This window comes from Paramormyrops kingsleyae, chromosome 2 (assembly GCF_048594095.1).
Source record: "Paramormyrops kingsleyae isolate MSU_618 chromosome 2, PKINGS_0.4, whole genome shotgun sequence".
Classification (NCBI taxonomy): Eukaryota; Metazoa; Chordata; class Actinopteri; order Osteoglossiformes; family Mormyridae; genus Paramormyrops; species Paramormyrops kingsleyae.
This window is the reverse complement of record NC_132798.1, coordinates 15,343,058-15,360,988: the sequence shown is the minus strand read 5'-3', so window position 1 is coordinate 15,360,988 and position 17,931 is coordinate 15,343,058. Positions and strand designations below refer to the sequence as shown.

The 17,931-nt window shown below is 49.8% G+C and overlaps 1 protein-coding gene across 2 annotated transcripts; it reads right to left on the bottom strand.

Annotated features, from left to right (window-relative positions):
- Positions 1-2,547: 2,547 nt before the first annotated feature.
- Positions 2,548-16,787, bottom strand: mapk4 (mitogen-activated protein kinase 4). Of its 2 annotated transcripts, none has more exons than XM_023836556.2 (6): positions 16,481-16,787; positions 12,605-13,663; positions 9,114-9,258; positions 6,378-6,539; positions 5,196-5,424; positions 2,548-4,471 (listed from the first exon to the last, which is right to left on the bottom strand). In XM_023836556.2, the coding sequence occupies exons 2-6, from the start codon at positions 13,145-13,147 to the stop codon at positions 3,508-3,510; spliced, it is 2,043 nt and encodes a 680-aa protein (XP_023692324.1). In that variant the 5' UTR covers positions 13,148-13,663; positions 16,481-16,787; the 3' UTR covers positions 2,548-3,507. The 2 variants fall into 2 exon arrangements, with proteins under 2 accessions (XP_023692324.1, XP_072562533.1); XM_072706432.1 differs by lacking the exon at positions 16,481-16,787 and adding an exon at positions 14,846-14,986.
- Positions 16,788-17,931: the final 1,144 nt, after the last annotated feature.

Sequence of the window (17,931 nt, the reverse complement as noted above, 5' to 3'; positions counted from 1 at the left end):
CCTGTATTTAAGGTTCCCCTTTGTTTGGATACACATGACAGACCTGCCATCATGTCGTTTTGCATTGCTATCATTTCAGTCCTGATTCTACAAAGTATGGGAGACCTTTAGAGCAGGGGTAGCCAATCTTACCTGCAAAGGGCTGGTGTGTATGCAGATTTTTGGGATAATCTGTAGGTCAGCTGTTCAAACCCAGGTGTGTGGAGTCTTCAGTCTGCAGCGAAAACCCGCATACACAGCGGCCCTTTGCGGATTAGATTGGCCTCCCCTGCTTTAGAGGGTCAGTTCATGCTGCAGTACTCCCTCCTACCTCCAGGGGCCAGTCTACATCACTCATCCTCGCCGGCCCCTAATGCAAATGCCAGGAAGACAGTGCAAATCCCAGCATGTCCCGAGGAGTCAGCACAATGGGCTGGCAGACTGACCGCTTCCTACTGCCAGGGTGTGTACGTGCATGTGTGGCCATGGGGGGGAGGGGTTATCCCAGGTCACAGAGGTTAGCATTATCTGCAGCAAATGCCACCTTGTAACAAAAAGTTTGTCCCTGCAAATACTTCTGTTCAACTATGGAACAGGACGCACACAGAGGAAGACAGATCTGATTTGTCCACGAAACCCTTTCCTGTTCAAATGAAGATTTTTGTTGAAGTGGGTGTCAAAAGTGAAACAGGGAAAGATTTAAGTGCTACGGTCGGGAAGGGTGACGCACAGCCTCCAACAGGGACAAAAAGCACAACTTAAAATGCTCAAATGTTCACATCTCAAATGCTTTTCTTTTATTCAAAAAGCACACAGTTTTCACCCATTCATACAGCTAGACTATATGCAGGAGCAAATGCCTTTGTCAATGCAACCTCTACTGGTAGAACCTGGCCTGGGGAGGTGCGAAGCTGGGATGCGATGATCGGAATGCCGCTGGTTTGCATCCCCTAATCGGCAGAGTGATTTCACTGCTGAGCCCTTCAGCGAGGCCCTCAGTCTGGGAGCTTATAACCACTGGCCAAGAGCTATGCCAAGCATTATCGACCTTAAAATTAATTTAGTTAAAATTTGGAATAAATGAAAAGTGAACTAAAGTAATGTGTATTTATAAAATCAGTTGTGTTGTATGATTTATTGACATTCTTCCACCTATGTTCATATAGGTCATCGCCGCCTTCAGATGTTTCCGATCTCGTAGGTCGATCCGGTCATAAGTCAGCCCTGTCAATCACTCACGCTGGGCGACGCTCCGGCTGCCAGACCCGGTGCAGTCATGGCCACATACTTGCGGTCTGGAAACATTTGTAAAATCGTTTACCTGACTTCTTAATTATTTGAAATTTATTTGACTTTATTTTAAAGGGAAAAATTGAACTATGTAATCACAAAAAAAATCCACCTTTTGCCCACTAAAATACATAGGTTACCATTTGGACCATTAAACTTATCTAATAGGGTAAGTCTATTTTACAGTTTGATTAACTTACAGGTGTCAATAGAAAATATTGCATTTTCTCATGTTTAAGAACTTAATAGCACATTATCATTGTTAAAGACTGATTTGTGTGTGTGATGTCACTCAGAGTCAGTGGTTCCCGTATCCTCATACAGTGGTGGTCGCAGTCTGTCTCTGTGCTCCTTATTAGCTGTGGCTCCTACGAGTTTGTGGGTTAAGCACTGTCCACAGCCTCAATGGCTGACCCGGTTTCCTCAAGTGTATGTTGCTGGATAGAAACATTTGCAAGATAAATAAAAGTGCAAAGCCTTCCCGGGACTTAGTAGCCGCTGCTAACCTCAACCTTCTGATTGTAACTAACGCAACAGTAGAGGAAGGGCGCTGAGGGTGCATCAACACCTCCGCTGGTTGTTGGCGGTAATGCAGTGTCAGAATACTGTATGGCAGGGCACCCATGCCTTGTGTCCAGCCTATGTTTTCATGCTTGATCTCTTGTTAACAGCTAGCTATGATACAAAAGAACTTCAGTAGAGTTTATTGGTGGTTCTGACGTTCGGCACCCTGAGCTGCATGTCTTCCCAAGCCTATATGCTACAATGTCTTTAAAATGCTCTTAACCATGATGCTAGCCCTCATGCACTTTTCAGTTAGACTTTGTGCAGTTTCTGTTTTTGCTGTCCTACCCTGGTCACGGTCCTCTTGGCAGGTGACAAGCCCTGACACCCCCAGGCCTGGCTACAGACCTCGAAAGAGCCTCACTGTGAAGGACACAAGGCCGATGTTTTGTGTGTGTGTGCTTTGACTGAACCATCTCACACAGTAATCGTCCAACATGCTATTCCCCAGCTTAAAAAAGGCAGGATAACTGGCACAATGATTAATTAGCTGTGCCTGTCACTTGAGATTCCCCACTACATGGGGTGTTTGATCAGTCAGGTCTGTCATCGTGATGCTATCACTCAGAGTGCGGCTACTCCTTATACCAGGAGATGTTATCTGCTTAGTGATAATCCCCTGACAGGCACAATCTTCCCCTGATGAAGATGAGAATGAGGAGCAAGAGGAACTTCTGAAACGCAAGCGGCTAGAAATAGACAACACAAGCATCATTAAGCCGTTGGCAAATTTTATTAAACGTCATTAATCTGTTAGAAAACTCAAACTGACAGGAAAACAAACAGCATCTGTACAATCATATACGTCATGCTGTTGGTGAGAGAGCCCAGCGATAAGGGGAAGCACTAGGAGAGATCGAAACAACCCGGCAAACCCATCCTACAAGTGACCCTCACTTACGCTGTCAGTCCCAGAACATGCCTGGCTGCCCGTGTGATTAAAGTCTACCTGCTAATGGGGCTCCACCCACCAGAACCAGAACAGTCTTCCAAAACAGTCATGAAGGTCAAGGGGCAAGTTATTACCAGCTTATTTCTGTGGCAAGTATACCAAGGGGATGTTCACAATGAGTAGCCGAGAAACCTGGAACTATTTCAAGTGCTGTTGTGGTCCGTTTTTTTCACTGCATTCATTCTAAACAATGAAAAATATGGGTTATTATGTTGATAGACTATAACCCAGGAAACTTTCTGCCTTTCTAGCCGCCTACATTTTTCCTACATAGCTTCCACGGGTGATTGTGCAAAACTATAAGATGCCTGTTGAGTTCTTGTGTGTAACCTGTCCTGGTTATGCCTGCTTTCAATGCCAGTCTGGAAACTGAAGGTTACCCCCTTGCCTCAGAATGATCCTTCGTGCAGTTCCTCACACCTGTTGAGGGCCACGAGCTACTGTGAGGATCCCACCCCGGTGACGAGCCACTGTCACTTACAGCCCAAGACGTGGAAGAGATAATCTGCACCCAGAAACCTGGGCAGGCTTGCTGGTGTCCATGGGAAGGCTATTGGTATCTAGAAGAAGGCTATCTAGTAAGCTGCCCTTGGGTGGGCTCACTGGTGTCCTGCCCAGTGGATGTTAGCTAACGGCTAATAGCATGGTGAATGCCAACTGCTGCAGCACTTCAAAGCAGGGGAACTCAGTCCCTAGAGAGAGCAGGTGTCCATGTGTTGGGGCTACCAGTGCTCCTTCTGGTAGTTCTGTGCCTTGAGCATTCCCGGTGCAGGGGTTGAGGGGGGGGGCGGGGGGCAGTCTGCAAGCTTGGGCACTCCGTTGATGTCCGCCGGCCTGGTTGTGTCCCCCCTATCCTCCAGCTCCTCCGTCTGTCCGCACAGCTTGAGGGCGTGAGAGATGAAGGCATCCAGGTCGAACTGTGACTCCGCCCCTTGGGACGAGACTGTCTCTGAGGGTGCGGGGCTAGCAATATGGCAGGTGGAGGTAGGAGGGATTCGGGGGGAGAGTGGAGGTGGGGAGGAGGGGGAGAAGGGTAACAGAGATGGGGGCGAGGAGGACGACGAACGAGGGCTGATTCTGCTCCGGTGGGGCTTGTGCTCAGGAACTGGACAATGAGTGGGGGTCAGGGGGTGCAGGGTGGGTGACAGAGGTAGTGGGGGTGACCTGGGTAGGGAGAGGAAGTCCTGAAGCGGACTGGGGGTGGGGGAGTGCAGGCGGGACTGTGTGCTTTCCACCCAGCGGGAAATCTCCAGGAAGAGGTCTGCCGGGGCCTCTGCTGGGGGCTCCCCCAGGCCACCCCCCACTGGCTGCTGGTTGCTCTGCTTCCAGTGCGACAGGTCCAGGATGAGCTTAGGCTCCGAGTAGTGCTGCGGCTTGCCCTCGCGCCATGCCATCTTGTCCAGGTAGGAGGGTGAGCCCACCTTGTAGTCGCAGGAGCGGCCGCAGTCCAGCTCGCCGTGGCTGCCCCCGGCACGTTCCAGGGAGCAGTGCGAGTGCTCCAGGAAGCGCTCCGCGGAGCTGCTGTGCGAGTACTTGCGGGGATCCACCTGTGCCTCTTCCAGAGGAGGCCTAGGATCCGCCCGTGGGTCCCTCTGCACCTCCTCTCCCTCCTCCCCCAAGCCTGACACTCCTTCCACTTGGCCCGACTGCCTCCAGCTGGGTTCTGAGGAGAGGCTGGCCTCAAACCTGTGGCAGTGGGGCGGGGAGGACAGACAGAGGTGAGTGCAGCAGAGCCTGTTCTTCCCCACGACCCAGTTTCCTCGTTTGGAAATCCTACGTAGGTTTGGTCGCTGATTCAGTCTCCTAAGGAAGCAGCTCCTTGTTCACTTGCAGCTTGCAACACACCAACATGCACGCACACACAAAAAGACAAGGGGGTGTGGCCAAACGCCTTAGGGAGGACAGCATGATGGCATAACGACCAAGTTGCATGTGGATTGGCTATCCCCCCCCCTCCACCCCCACCCTAGTGCTGCTCATCTGTAACCAGATCACACTCTGCACCCGTCATTAATGTCACCTGTATTCTGAGCCCCAGTATTCTGTCGCGGGACACACAGCGCCCTGGGGTGTGTGTTCTGCCCCGTTGTCAGGGTAACACCACATCCTGTGCTGGGACTCCCAGGGGAGATATCAGCATGAAGCAGTGACTCATTCTGCAGTCCCTGCTAAGGACTGCTAGTGGGCGTGTCCAGCACGCTGTGTAGCCTATCAGAATTTTACCAAAGAAAAAAATAATAGGCCAGCATGGGAGATAGATGAAATAGAACCAATCACATTACAGGCCCTGCTGCACTCAACAGATAAATCACACTATTATATACTATATATATAAACATCTGCAAATTGCCTGAGGCTTGGTAATCTCAATCTCACGAGTATCCCAGATAGCCAGGCCTGGTGGACGTACCTGTCCCAGTGTGTGGTTTGGCTGTCACACTCCCACTGTGAGGCGTAGTCAAAGTCCTGCCCAGTAACCAGGCCCTCATCCAGCTCGTCCTCGATGCGGAAAGGGTGCAGTGATGTGGGCTCGTCCTCAGGACAGGAGTACTGCCGCAGGAAATGATGGGAAAGGGCGTCCTCTGCCGTCAGCCGGTCCATGGGGTTAAAGGTCAGGATCCGCTCAAGGAAGTCGACAGCTGAAGTGGATAGATGAAGCAGGCAGGAGGGGATTCGCATCAATGGCTGCCTCTTGTTAACGGGAGAGTGGTCGGCTTTTGAGAGTCCCTGGGGCCTGCCCCTCACGTTCAGCGTGCAGATTAAAACGACTTGTCGTGTGAGTGTAGGTGTGAGTGTTTCTGTGAGCGTCACATGACCCCAGCCGCTGATGACACGTCACGCTCCGGTGAGTGTGCAATAAACATTTCTCTGGAGCCTGCATAACACGAGAATCCTATCATTATTTTCCACCTACTTCCAAGGTTCCAAGACAATTACGGAATGAGATACATAATACAAAGTACATAACTGCAGATTTCCCCCGAGTCAGGGCTGAGGATGATGCTTTATTGCTTCTTTCTAATTAAACAAAGTTAACGAGGGATCTAGTTAGAAAGCTGCAGTTTCTGTAGCCTAAGGCTCTCTGCAGTCCACTCATGAAGTCCCTGCAGATTGGGGCATAAGGGAGCCAACTGCTTCTAGATCAATCTTGGGATCCAGGACCCTGTCTGAGCCTCTACACTTCTTGCCTGTGTGAACCGATTCATCCTCTCCGATTTCTCCTCCCGCACCTTCCTGCTAAAGTCCAGTGACTCGACACCTGGGGCTACTGGGGATGCTACAGTGTGGAAGTGCATGGATCTATGACATCACAGCCACTGGAATTTCATTTGACCACGGCTGAATATTTGCTAAAACAATCCAGGCTAAGTACTCATGGGTAATATGCAAACACAACTAGTAACAAGAACCAGATTTTAGGTTCAAGTCTAGCTCAGTAACTGCTCTGAGCTTTGTGTTCCAAATCACCAATGTAATTTAATTTTGCTCTGTGCCTTATAGGTTCAATACAAAGTCATTTTTGCACCTTGTGCCTAGTGCAGAGTAATTTGAACTGAATAGTCACTTTTATGGATTGATATGGATCTCTCACCCTCCACATCCACCTCGGGAAGCAGCTCTCGCAGTGACCTCTTGACCTCCCAGCCCTGGCTGATGTAGGAGGGCATGACTTTCAGTAGTTCCTGCTGATCTTCCTCTCTCAACACCGGTACCGTGTCCAGAATCAGCTGCATCTGCTCCAGTTCATGGGCCCCTGGGGGTGGAAGGGTGGGCAGGTTGAGAGTCAGAACGACAGGCATGGCGTGAAAAACAGCCAAAAAGCTGTCAAACTGTGTACAGAACCTCAGCCAAACACCATTCAAACAAGACAATATAAACAGACAGAGCGAGTCCAAGAGACGATCAGGCAGAAAAGGCTATGCAGTGACAGAGGGAGTCACAGTGGAACACCACATAGACCAGGGATAGGTAATCGCATCCAAAAAGGGTCGCTTTGGGTTTTCACTGTAACTCCCTAATTAGATTTAGAGGACTGATTGGCTGAAGAGTCCTTGTACCTAGGTTTGATCAGCTAACAAAAAGAATTTCCCAAAATCCTGCATACACACTGGCCCTTGGTGGATAAGCTTGCCCATCCCTGGTATAGACAAGGGGAGTCACAAACATACACCACACCCACCAAGGGAGTAACAGTCAAACACCACATAAACAGAGGAAGTCACAGAAAACACTACACAGACAGATGGAATCACAGCCAAACACCACATAATCAGAGGGAGTCACAGACAAACATCATATTGACAGAGGGAGTCATAGACAAACACAACACCACACAGACAGAGGGAGTCACAACCAAACACCACATAAACAGGAGTCATAGAAAACACTACACAGACAAAGGGAATCATAGACAAGTACCACCTAGACAGAAGGAGTCATATACAAGCCTCACATAGAGGGAATCATAGACAAGCACTACATAGAGATATAGGCATAAAACTGACACCTAGCCACTGTAATTAACATACAAGAAAAAAACACAAAATGTTCTTTTTTCCACAGAAACAAAATTAAGATGATTTAGTATGATAAACAGGAGGTACATGGGGAAACAATTACTGTGTCCCTTTAATATTAGAGCAGGGACTCCTAGACTTCAGTGCCCCCCAAGCAAACAGCAGAAGGCTCTGTAATCGCTACTACTCTCGCATCATGAAACTCCCACACAGCCCTCTGAGAGGGTAGCTGGCTTCATCCGCTTCCAACAGCCACTCCAGCAGCCATCCACTTAACACTAGCACATACATGCACCTGCCAGGTAGGCCTGATGGGCTGGGGGGGGGGCAGGGCCGGGCTGGGGGGGGTGACCCTTAAAGCCACCAGGTCACTCACATACCCTGGGAAGTGTCACAGACACTCCGTGATCCCTTCAGAAGGCGTGAACGTTATCCGGGTGCCATTGTGACACAGCCCCCCCCAGGTTCTGCTCTCCCTAGACGGGCCGGTACAGCAAAGGCCGCTATATCACTATATCGGCTAGGGCACCGGGTTTGAATCACCGCCTTTATCAAAGACTGCATAAACGGAGAGAATAATCCATAATGGTGATGAGAGATCATGCGAGAGCAGCCTGTTAGGTATGCTGACGGCTGAATGACGGAAAGAGGGGATATGTAGAGAAAAGCAGACAGGGGAAGGGAGGGAGGGAGAGAGAGATCAGTGATTCCTTCCTGATCTATATGGATTGACGAAGAATGCGGCAAACATCGATTGTGTGGGAGGCCAGAGCTTGTAAGCAGAGTGAAGCTAATTAGTGAGCCTTTTACTACAGCCCCCCCCCCCATCAAAGGCACCCCCACCCCATGTGAAGGACCAGCAGGCTGATCCAGCATTTCCAGTGCCAGAGCAACCGTGTTTCTCACCAGCTGAGCTCTTCATTAATTACTCTCACTTCCTACCCTAATCAAAGACATCCCATAATTCAAATCATATGATGTGCTGAAGAGGACCAGGTATCAGTTTTAATTGCGTAAACCAGATGAAAACTAACAGGTGACCAGTGACTAAAACTGAATAAATAGCAATATTATTATTTTTACTGAGTAAGTCTTCAAGGGTATCTGGTCATTTTAACCTTCAGCTAATACCTTCAACATGTAAACATTACGTTCCTAATTAAACTGAAAATGAGCAAACAAGGTGTTTTAACCTACATGATGTGACTTATTCAAGTATGGAGGTTTACTTATGCTGTATCAGTCTCACACCTGTGTCCATTTCTCCCTGATACACTCACACCTCACACCTCCACAAAATATTTGTTTATTCAGCAAAATGACTTTCTATGCTTATGTGAATATATATAGATGGATGGAGATTTCACTGGGATAATTTAGAAACTTCCTCTTGGGTGTGACAGCAAGGCTCTCCCTGGATTCAAACCTGCATCCTGAGAGTTATGAATCACTGTCCTTAATAAGTATGCCACCTGCTGGCCTTGACAGAGAATTACACACCCTCATGGATTCAGTGAGAAAGTGCCCACGCCTTATAAACACACACAGGCATCACTCAGTACAAGGCACAGACACGCTACAGTCTCTTATCACTCAGTAATGGATCTACGCGCACACACACATCACTTAGTAATGGAGGCACACACACAAACACACACACACACAATCACTCAGTAATGGACGCACACACAGAAACACACACATCACTCAGCTGTGCGGATCTCTTTCCTTCCTGTCCAGAGAGCGGTTCTCTCTGCTGAAATAATGGACTCTCAGATAGGACACTGGTCGCCTGCCCCCCATGCCCCCACCTGCGAAGAGCATGCGTCCAGTCAGCATCTCGGCCAGGATGCAGCCAGCCGCCCACATGTCGATAGCCTTGGTGTAGTTGTTAGGGGAGAGCAGCAGCCGAGGAGAGCGATACCACTTTGTCACCAGCCCCTCGGACAGGTATCCCTGGCAGGAGGGAGAGCGAGTGAGTGACACACGGAGGACCAGGAGACCCAACCCTGTCACCAGACACCTCTGCCCCTTCGGCCCCACCCTGTCGCCTTTACCCACAATGCAGTGCAGCACACAGCGGACAGACCCTTTCCTTCCCTGGCGGATGTGGCTGGGGTAGCGCCCAGCACTGTGAGAGAGGTGTCACGCCCCCCAGATTGGCTGGGATCCAAACCCCAGACACCAGTGGGCACTGTAGCTTCAGATCACACCTGCACCACTCACCCTCCTCTCCGCCTGCATCACAGGCAAATATTTATAAAGCGTGATGGTACAGCAGCGCCATGCCATCCTTTAACAAATGAGCCCCGGCATGGTGAGATCCTCGGGCCTCCTCCATATTGGATGCGCTATGAGGAATCCTCCTGTAATATTTCTGGCACGGTCAGCCCAGGAGACCAGGAGACGACCCGCCGAATGTGTGTTGCACAGCGGCTCTGGAATAAGAACAGTGTGTGGGGGGGTATACCCCGTCCCCCTGTTTCCCTATCTCCCTCTGTAGATGAAGAGTACTGACTGGGTGCCGTTTAATGTTTAAGGAGTGCCAGCTGATTCTAAACCCCCCCGGACTTCATCCCCCCCCCCCCACTAAACCTGCCTCCTAATCCATGAGCCCACCTCCCACTCTGCTGCATCTCCATGTGATAAATTATTAGTAAGGGTCTGACAGGGCTCCTTTCCTCGAGGTGGGTGGGAGATTTCAGACAGGGGTGTGGGGGCAGAACATTTCAGCCAAAGGGAGGATGTGGGTGGTGTGGGAGCAGGATTTTTCAGCCAGGGGGTGTGGGGGCAGGATATTTCTAATGCGACATTCTCGGAAAGAAGAGCACACAGTGGTTGTGGACGGGGGCCCGGCAGACAGCGTGTACTCCTCCCACGGGGAAAGAGGTGAACAGGCTCACAGGGACCAGCCCAGTTAGCGGCACGACCTAATTTACACAGACAAGGCCTTTGGGGGGGGGGGCACCGTCCATGGTGCCTTTAGTTACTGGACAGAGGATGTCGACAATGGGAGATAATGGGGTTTTTGTCTTAGCTGAGTGAGCGATCGAGCGTCGCTGCTAAAGGGTTACGAGGGCGTGGGGGGGTGATAAATGTTATATCAACAGCATTAGTCAGCAGTATCATCCCCCTCACTTGCTGCCTGCCCAGGCCAGTACGCTCAGCATCATTGGGCAAGCAGTGATCAGAGGCTGTCTGCGAGATCGCCCCCCCCCCCCCGGTGAATGGAGGTCCAGGTGTCCATGTGAGATGGGGGCAGTGAACAGGGAAGCACCTCAAAGAAGCTTGTGAGACAAACTGACCTGCATCCACCATAACGTCAAGCGTCATGTGACAGAGGGGAACAGCGATGATGTCACAGTGGATGTCTGCCACTGTCATAGTCTCAGCAGCACACGCGTGTGTCTGTCTGTGTTTATGTGTGTCTGTGAGTGCCAATGTGGTCATGTATACATTACATTGTGGGGACCAAACCTCCCCACAATGTGATAAAAACCTGCTATTTTGACGTTATGGGAACATTTTTTGGTCCTCCAAAGGGGAACCTTAACTAAAACAATTTTAGTTTCCCTCCCTAGGATGCAAAAAATGGTTTGGTCTGCCATGCCATGGTAAAGTCACCTGCCCACCTGCCCCCCCCCCCATCACCTGTCAAAATTGCAAATCATTAAAAGTTAGGTGGAGAGAAAAGGAGATGAAAAATAGAGAGTGACAGCAGAGGTGACTGAAGAAACAGTTATGGATTATTACTGTAACATTAATGAGAAAATTGGTTTATAATGTTTGTGATATTTCCTTATAGAATGTTTATGTCTGTCTTTATGAATATCCTGTAGAGATCATTAAATTACGAGTTTGTTATAAAGTTTTCAATGGACAAATTCAAAGCATTAAAGTTGAGAATGCGAGCGAGTCTGTAATATGATTGAATTTTGTAGGTGTGGCTTCCGCTTTCCTTAGCCTGTATTTTAGTAAGAGCTCTCTGCAGTGTGCAAATGGAGCAGGCGCTGTGCATGTTATCGCCAGTCAGCAACCTGCGTGCAGCCGGGAAGCACCTGTGTGTGAGTACCCAGGTACCAGCAAGATAGACGGTGGGCCTGGTTGACATTAGGGTCATGCCCATAGGTGAGTGCGTGTGTGTGGCTGTGCCCCCTGATGTCGCCCTCGCCGCTCTCCCATCCTTTCTTCCCATGTCCGGCTTCAGGCTCCACTCATCTTTCTTTCCTCTCGTTTGCAGTGACAAAGGTCCCCTTTGAAGGGCGGTGGGACGGGGCTCGGGTTACCCCGCCAGTCCGTCCCGTAACAGGCCCTCACAATGCGGCGGCGGATCGGCACGTTAACCTCCCGGGACCGATGCGGCTTCCGTGTTCTGGCCCAGGGGTCGCTCTGATCACTTTTCAGCTGCATCTGAATGTTCATGTGGGTGTAATATGACCGTGCCCCTTTAATCGGTCATTTCTATTCATCTAAACACTCACGTTTTCGTTAAAGTGACAAAACAGGCTTGCAGACTATTTAATGGATCGACAGACATGCCAGGCAAATGACACCCCCCCCCCCCCCAAATGGTGGGAGGGTCAGAGGGCAGCCGTCGGGGGCTGGGTGGCATAGCTGCTCAAATGGGCAGAAAGACGTATGTAATTGAGTCCATCAGAGATGAACACGACTTCTCTATTTCCCCGGCTCCCATCTTCTGCTATGGTTACAGAGGAGGGTCACTGGAGGACAAATGTATCTTTAATGAAGGACCTTTACATATTGGCTACCTCTCCAGCCAAACAGCCAGACAGACGACTAAAGGCGTGGAAGTGAGCAGCCGGGATTACCGAATCTGCAGCTCCTCCGTGCGGCACAGTGCTCTCAGCCTAATCGGGGGTAATTAAAATACTCTCAGAGTCTCCGTCGCAGAATGACTTCATCATCATCATAGAGTGTTATGAATGCATGGGTATCACTGCTTAACAGATGCCCACAGAGTCACAAGGACAATCTGAGACAAGTACCCAGAATACAATCATATCACTTCTCTTTCCCCCTGTGAAGCCTCGTTCACAGGGCCAAGACAAACACAGTGTAAGTGTACATATGTGTACATGTGGCTCGCAATGAAGATCAGATAGGCAGACAGACAGATAGATAGATGATAGATAGATAGATAGATAAACAAAACAGATGATAGATATGACAGAAATACACAGACAGACAGACAGACAGATAGCCATATTTGATCTTGAAGGAAATTGCAATTATAACTGCATAAAAGCCCCCTTAATGGAGAGGGGAGCAGCGCAAGCCTCACCTTGTGCGAGTAGCGGGGGTCGACGATGCGGGCCAGACCAAAATCGCCGATCTTCAGCATCAACTGGTCTACGTTGACGAAGATGTTGGCGGGCTTGAGATCACGGTGCAGCACATTGGCTGAGTGGATGAATTTGAGGCCACGCAGCAGCTGGTAGAAAAGCAGCGTGGCGTGTCCAGCAGGCAGCGGCCCGTCCTCCAGTAGTCGCGCCAGGTCCGTCTGCATGCACTCCTGCACCACATAGAGGGCGGGCAGGCAGATGGCACCGGGGCGCAGCACCTGCCCCCGTGGGCCCAGCACCTCGTGCACAGCCACCACGTTGTCGTGCCGCAAGCGCCGCGTGATCTTGACCTCGCGTAATGCCCGCTTGACAGACACGGCGTCACGCATGGGCAGCCGCTTTACTGCCACTCGCTGCCCGCTGCGCCGGTCCACGGCCGACAGCACCGGCCCCGTGGAGCCAGAGCCTAGCGGACGCAAGTCCACGAAACGCCCGCCCAGCTCAAAGTCGTGGAGGAAGAGGGGGGGTGGATGCGATGCCATGGCTTACAGATGGCCTGGGGTGTCATCGCATGGGGGGGGGGCACGGTGGCTTATGCAAACAGCTCCATAGACGGTGAACGGTGAAAAGCTAACTTTAGCAACTGCCAGCTAACTCAGGGACACATAAATGGGACCTAAAACTATATATGTAAATAACTGCGGCAATATATCAATGGATTGCTCAAAAATAAATAAATGGTGTCCAGTTAGGTCATGGGTCTGTTCATATATCCTTGGGGACCTCAGCACAGAAAGACCCTCACGTCCCCATTCTCCAACGTGACATCCTGGGTGGGGGTCCCCATGGCAACACAACACAGACAACCTTCCCTGGACACTCCCACATTGGGCGAAGGATAGTGCTCACAGTTCCCGGTCAAATCCACAGGTTGCGGCAGGTCTCCAAACAAGCATGATGGACCCCTGTTTCTGGGCCATTTCCTTCTAGCCCTGCAGCAGGGGTGGCAGGTCCCAGCAATCCGTCCTCAGTCCCTCAATGTTCCCACTATGTCTGTCCTGCCATATAGGAAGGAGAGAGGAAGAATCAGATGTAGTGACAAATCACAGAAAAGAAAGAGAACTGGACCAGCTACCTCAGTATAAAAGGAGGACTACAACTGGATGGGCTACATCTGTATGGGAGAAGGGCTACAACTGGATGGCCTACGTTGGTATGAGAGGATGGCTACAACTAGATGGGCTACATCGGTATGAGAGTAGGGCTACAACTGGATGGGCTATGTTGGTATGAGAGAAGGGCTACAACAGGATGGGCTACATCTATATGGGAGAAGGGCTACAACTGGATGGGCTACATCAGTATGAGAGAAGGGCTACAACTGGATGGGCTACATCGGTATGAGAGAAGGGCTACAAGTGGACGAGCTATGTCAGTTTGAGAGAAGAGCTACAACTGGATGGGCTACATCTATATGGGAGAAGGGTTACAACTGGATGGGCTACATCAGTATGAGAGAAGGGCTACAACTGGATGGGCTACATCGGTATGAGAGAAGGGCTACAAGTGGACGAGCTATGTCAGTTTGAGAGAAGAGCTACAACTGGATGGGCTACATCTATATGGGAGAAGGGATACAACTGGATGGGCTACATCAGTGTGAGAGAAGGGCTACAACTGGATGGGCTACATCGGTATGAGAGAAGGGCTACAAGTGGACGAGCTACGTCAGTTTAAGAGAAGAGCTACAACTGGATGGGCTACGAGAGGAGAGACAACTGGAATGGCTACGTCATTCAGTTGTGAATGAGATCTGATACAGTCGCCTCCGCCGGCCGTCATTATAAATATAGTTGTGTGGCTCATAGTCCAAAGTAACACATCCGAAGCGGTGGGCGGCTGGACTGCGTCCCCGTCCCCGCCGAGATGGCTCCTCAGAAACGCTACAAGGCAGACTTCACACTTGCTTATTGATCTGTATTTACGCGACTCACGGCTGTTCGCGGCAGAAATGAGACAAACAGCGATGCGGGAAAAGCCGCCTGACACCTGTCACTGACTGGCTTAAAAAAACCCGCTTAGCTGCCGGTGCTTTGAGCCCATCTAGCGTCCCACCGGCCGGACCCAGGCGAGTTCTCGGGGACGCTGAATCACCCAGAGCCACTTACATAATTTATACTCTTAAAGCGACTAGTGTAAATTTGAATTACTTTAAATGTACTCCTGTAAAATGAGTTTACCTTGAAAAACTCAAACGGGTGGACCGCTCCAGTCATGAAGCCGTAAGGGAGGCGGCGTGCATCGGGAGGGACGGAGGGGTGTAGGGATTTTCAGTAGCACTGAGGCTCACAGTACACTTGTCATGACTTCCGACCGGCCGGTCACTGCTTCCCTTCTCCCCAGACGGCGCGCACGGCGCGGAAGCGCGCTGACGGGCAAGCGGGTACGCGCGGATGGGACAGCGGGTGGCAGGACAAGGGTGCACCGTGTGACCGCCTGTGCACGCGCAGTCCGCTACTGAAGATACAGCTCCTCAGCCATCACCAGCAAAACGCTCCCGGCAAACAACATGCAATAATAAACCAGTAAATAAACAGAGATGACAGTGGAATTATACAGCATTATAAGACAACAAATTACTAATCCTGCTTGTTGTTGCTGCAGGCTGGGGTTATAATTTTACTGTAGACATATTTTCTCTAAATAGCATAAATAGTTTATGGCTATTATACATGTCATAAATTATATCACAATATACAGCACTGTAGACCGTTGAAACGAATGTTTTCTCAAAGAAATCGATTGGTAAATCAATAGCCTACACTCTATGTAAAAAGCATTTTCAGTAATTGGATTTGGTTTTTGTTTTATCGGATGCTTATCCCATTTAAAACATCAAGTTGCACTGGGGATAAATAATGTACCAAAAGATTAAAACATTTTTTTTTTGCATAACACTGCTCCCAGTACATTGTTTCTGGGACTGGGACTTGGGCCCTCGCTCACATCGATGACCCATTGGTCCTGTCTCAATAATGTAAAATAAAGAAGAGCAAACAAGCAGGGAGCCGACATTCCGTTTGATTACAAAATCAGCACTAAGTTGAAGTGAATGGGGAATTATATCGCGGGGCAGCTTAGGGGACACTCGGCGGACCACCTGCAGGATGAACCTCCAGGTTTCCATCAACCGGTCGGTATGAGAATTAGGAGGGGATATAGGGCACAGCTGGCCCCGTAGAAGTGGGGCAGCCCAGAAGGGTACAGTACCTCCTTTGTGCTTCTGATATTCACTCACAGCGCGCCGTCAAACAGGACTCAATATCCGAGCACAACTTTTCATAAACGATGCATTTTCAACCCGCATATGGACGCGGGTCCCCGTTTCGTGTCCCCCCCCCACCCCCGCCCCCTTATATAAGCTTTACCAAATCAAACCTTACAAATGCAAACCTTGCAAATGCAACTTGTTCGCTAGATCAAGCGGCGGTACCTCATAACACACAAAAAAATAAATAAATAAACGGAACGAGGGATCGACCCGCGGCGGCGGTGGGTCAAACCTGCCTTAAAATCACATTTCTGAAAACGAGGGCTCCTTTTGTCCCTTCACATCTGGACGGCGATCTCCGGCGGCTCTGCCTTTTGTGTGCATACAATGTAACGCCCGTATCACAGCGGGAGCGGATTGTCAAACCTCAGCGCGAAACGGCTGCAAAATTAATAAAATCCCCCGTTTCGCTGCATCGTGCTAGGGATCGGACACCAAGCCGTGCCGTGTACAGCGATACCCGAGTATTTCCTTATTTTTTCGGCCCGTGCATTTAGTAAAAAATAACTAGATAGCCGTGACAGGGGTACCGATAAGCACTTACCATAATACAGCCCTGCGCTTCGCTCCAGTGTCAGCCGTGCGATCAGGAGGACGTCTCCACTTGCATCGTATAAGTCCACTCTCAAACGAAAAGTAGCGGCATCGTGGCTTTGATCTCGCCGCCGAGGCTCTGGGCTTATCCGCTCAGGGGAGGTGCTGCGGGATCCACCGCTACGGGATCTTCGGAACCCTCTACCAATGATTCCCGGGATATCCGAAGGCTCGGCGCTGGCCGGACGCTCGGCTGATGCTGGCCTCTTTCTCTCTCCTCCTCCTCCTGCGCTTTCTTTATTCTCCTACTCGGTCTCTGCTTGCATGGAACCACCCCCCTTCCCCCTCCCCAAACGCCCCCCCCCATGACGTCACGCCAGAGGCCGTCATTCATCCGCGTGCTCGGCACCTACCTGCATGAGGTCGCAGACAGGGGTTTGAGATATGTCCGGACTTTCTCGGGGTTAAACCCTGCACACCGTAAGTCCCTGCTGTAATTCACTCCCGCTGCGTGATCTTTGTGTTAAACAGAACGACCTATCGTTCATGGTCCTTAAGGATTTGTAGAATGATATCAGGAAGCAGGGGCGTTGCTAGAGATTTTGGGCCCCATGAAAGCATATCATATTAGGCCACCCAGTCCAAACCAATCCAGTTATTTTCCTAATTTTTAAGGGCCCCTGTCACTCAGGGGCCCTTGGAATCGTCCTAGTTTTCCTCCCCCTTACGGCGCCCCTGTCAGGAAGTATACCATGAAGAGTTTCGCCACAGAACATGAAGAAAGCAAAGTGGCATACCAAAATTCCAATACCAAATTTTGTAAGGCAGGGTAATGAATACAGCAACTTACTAGGCATTGCAGAGCTAGATGTTGTACATTGTTGTACATCTACAATTAATCTGCACTGTCAGGGATGCTCCCAGTGTCTTTTCCTTTAAAGTAACTTATAGTAAAAACAGTGCCTCGTTATTGCTAACGTGCTGTAAGCATCAGACTTTGACTGTCCAACAAAACAAACTGACTCGCCTGTAAATATGTTAAATGCATTTCAACTCCAGAATTTTAGAAAACCAGAATCAGAATCAGAAAAACCTTATTGATGCCGGAGGAAATTGCTCATTACCTGTATTTAACAGACACCTTTACCCAAACTAATGTACATTTTTAGAAAGCAGGGTCAATTGGGGTTAAGGGCTCTGCTCAAGGGCCTCACAGTAGAATCACACCACCAACTCTGGGATTTGAACCAATAACCTTCAGATTTCAAGCATAGCATCCTAACTCACAAAAATACCCACTGCCAAATGAAGGTAGGATATAAGTGATGAGCTCACACAGGGGAAAAATCAGCGGCAGACATAACAGTCAGATAATTATTTTACAGAGTAGTGACTATCATCATAGTGCTGCTGACATACACAGTTCCGGCTTCCACACTATGTGATGGCGTCTAAATTGAT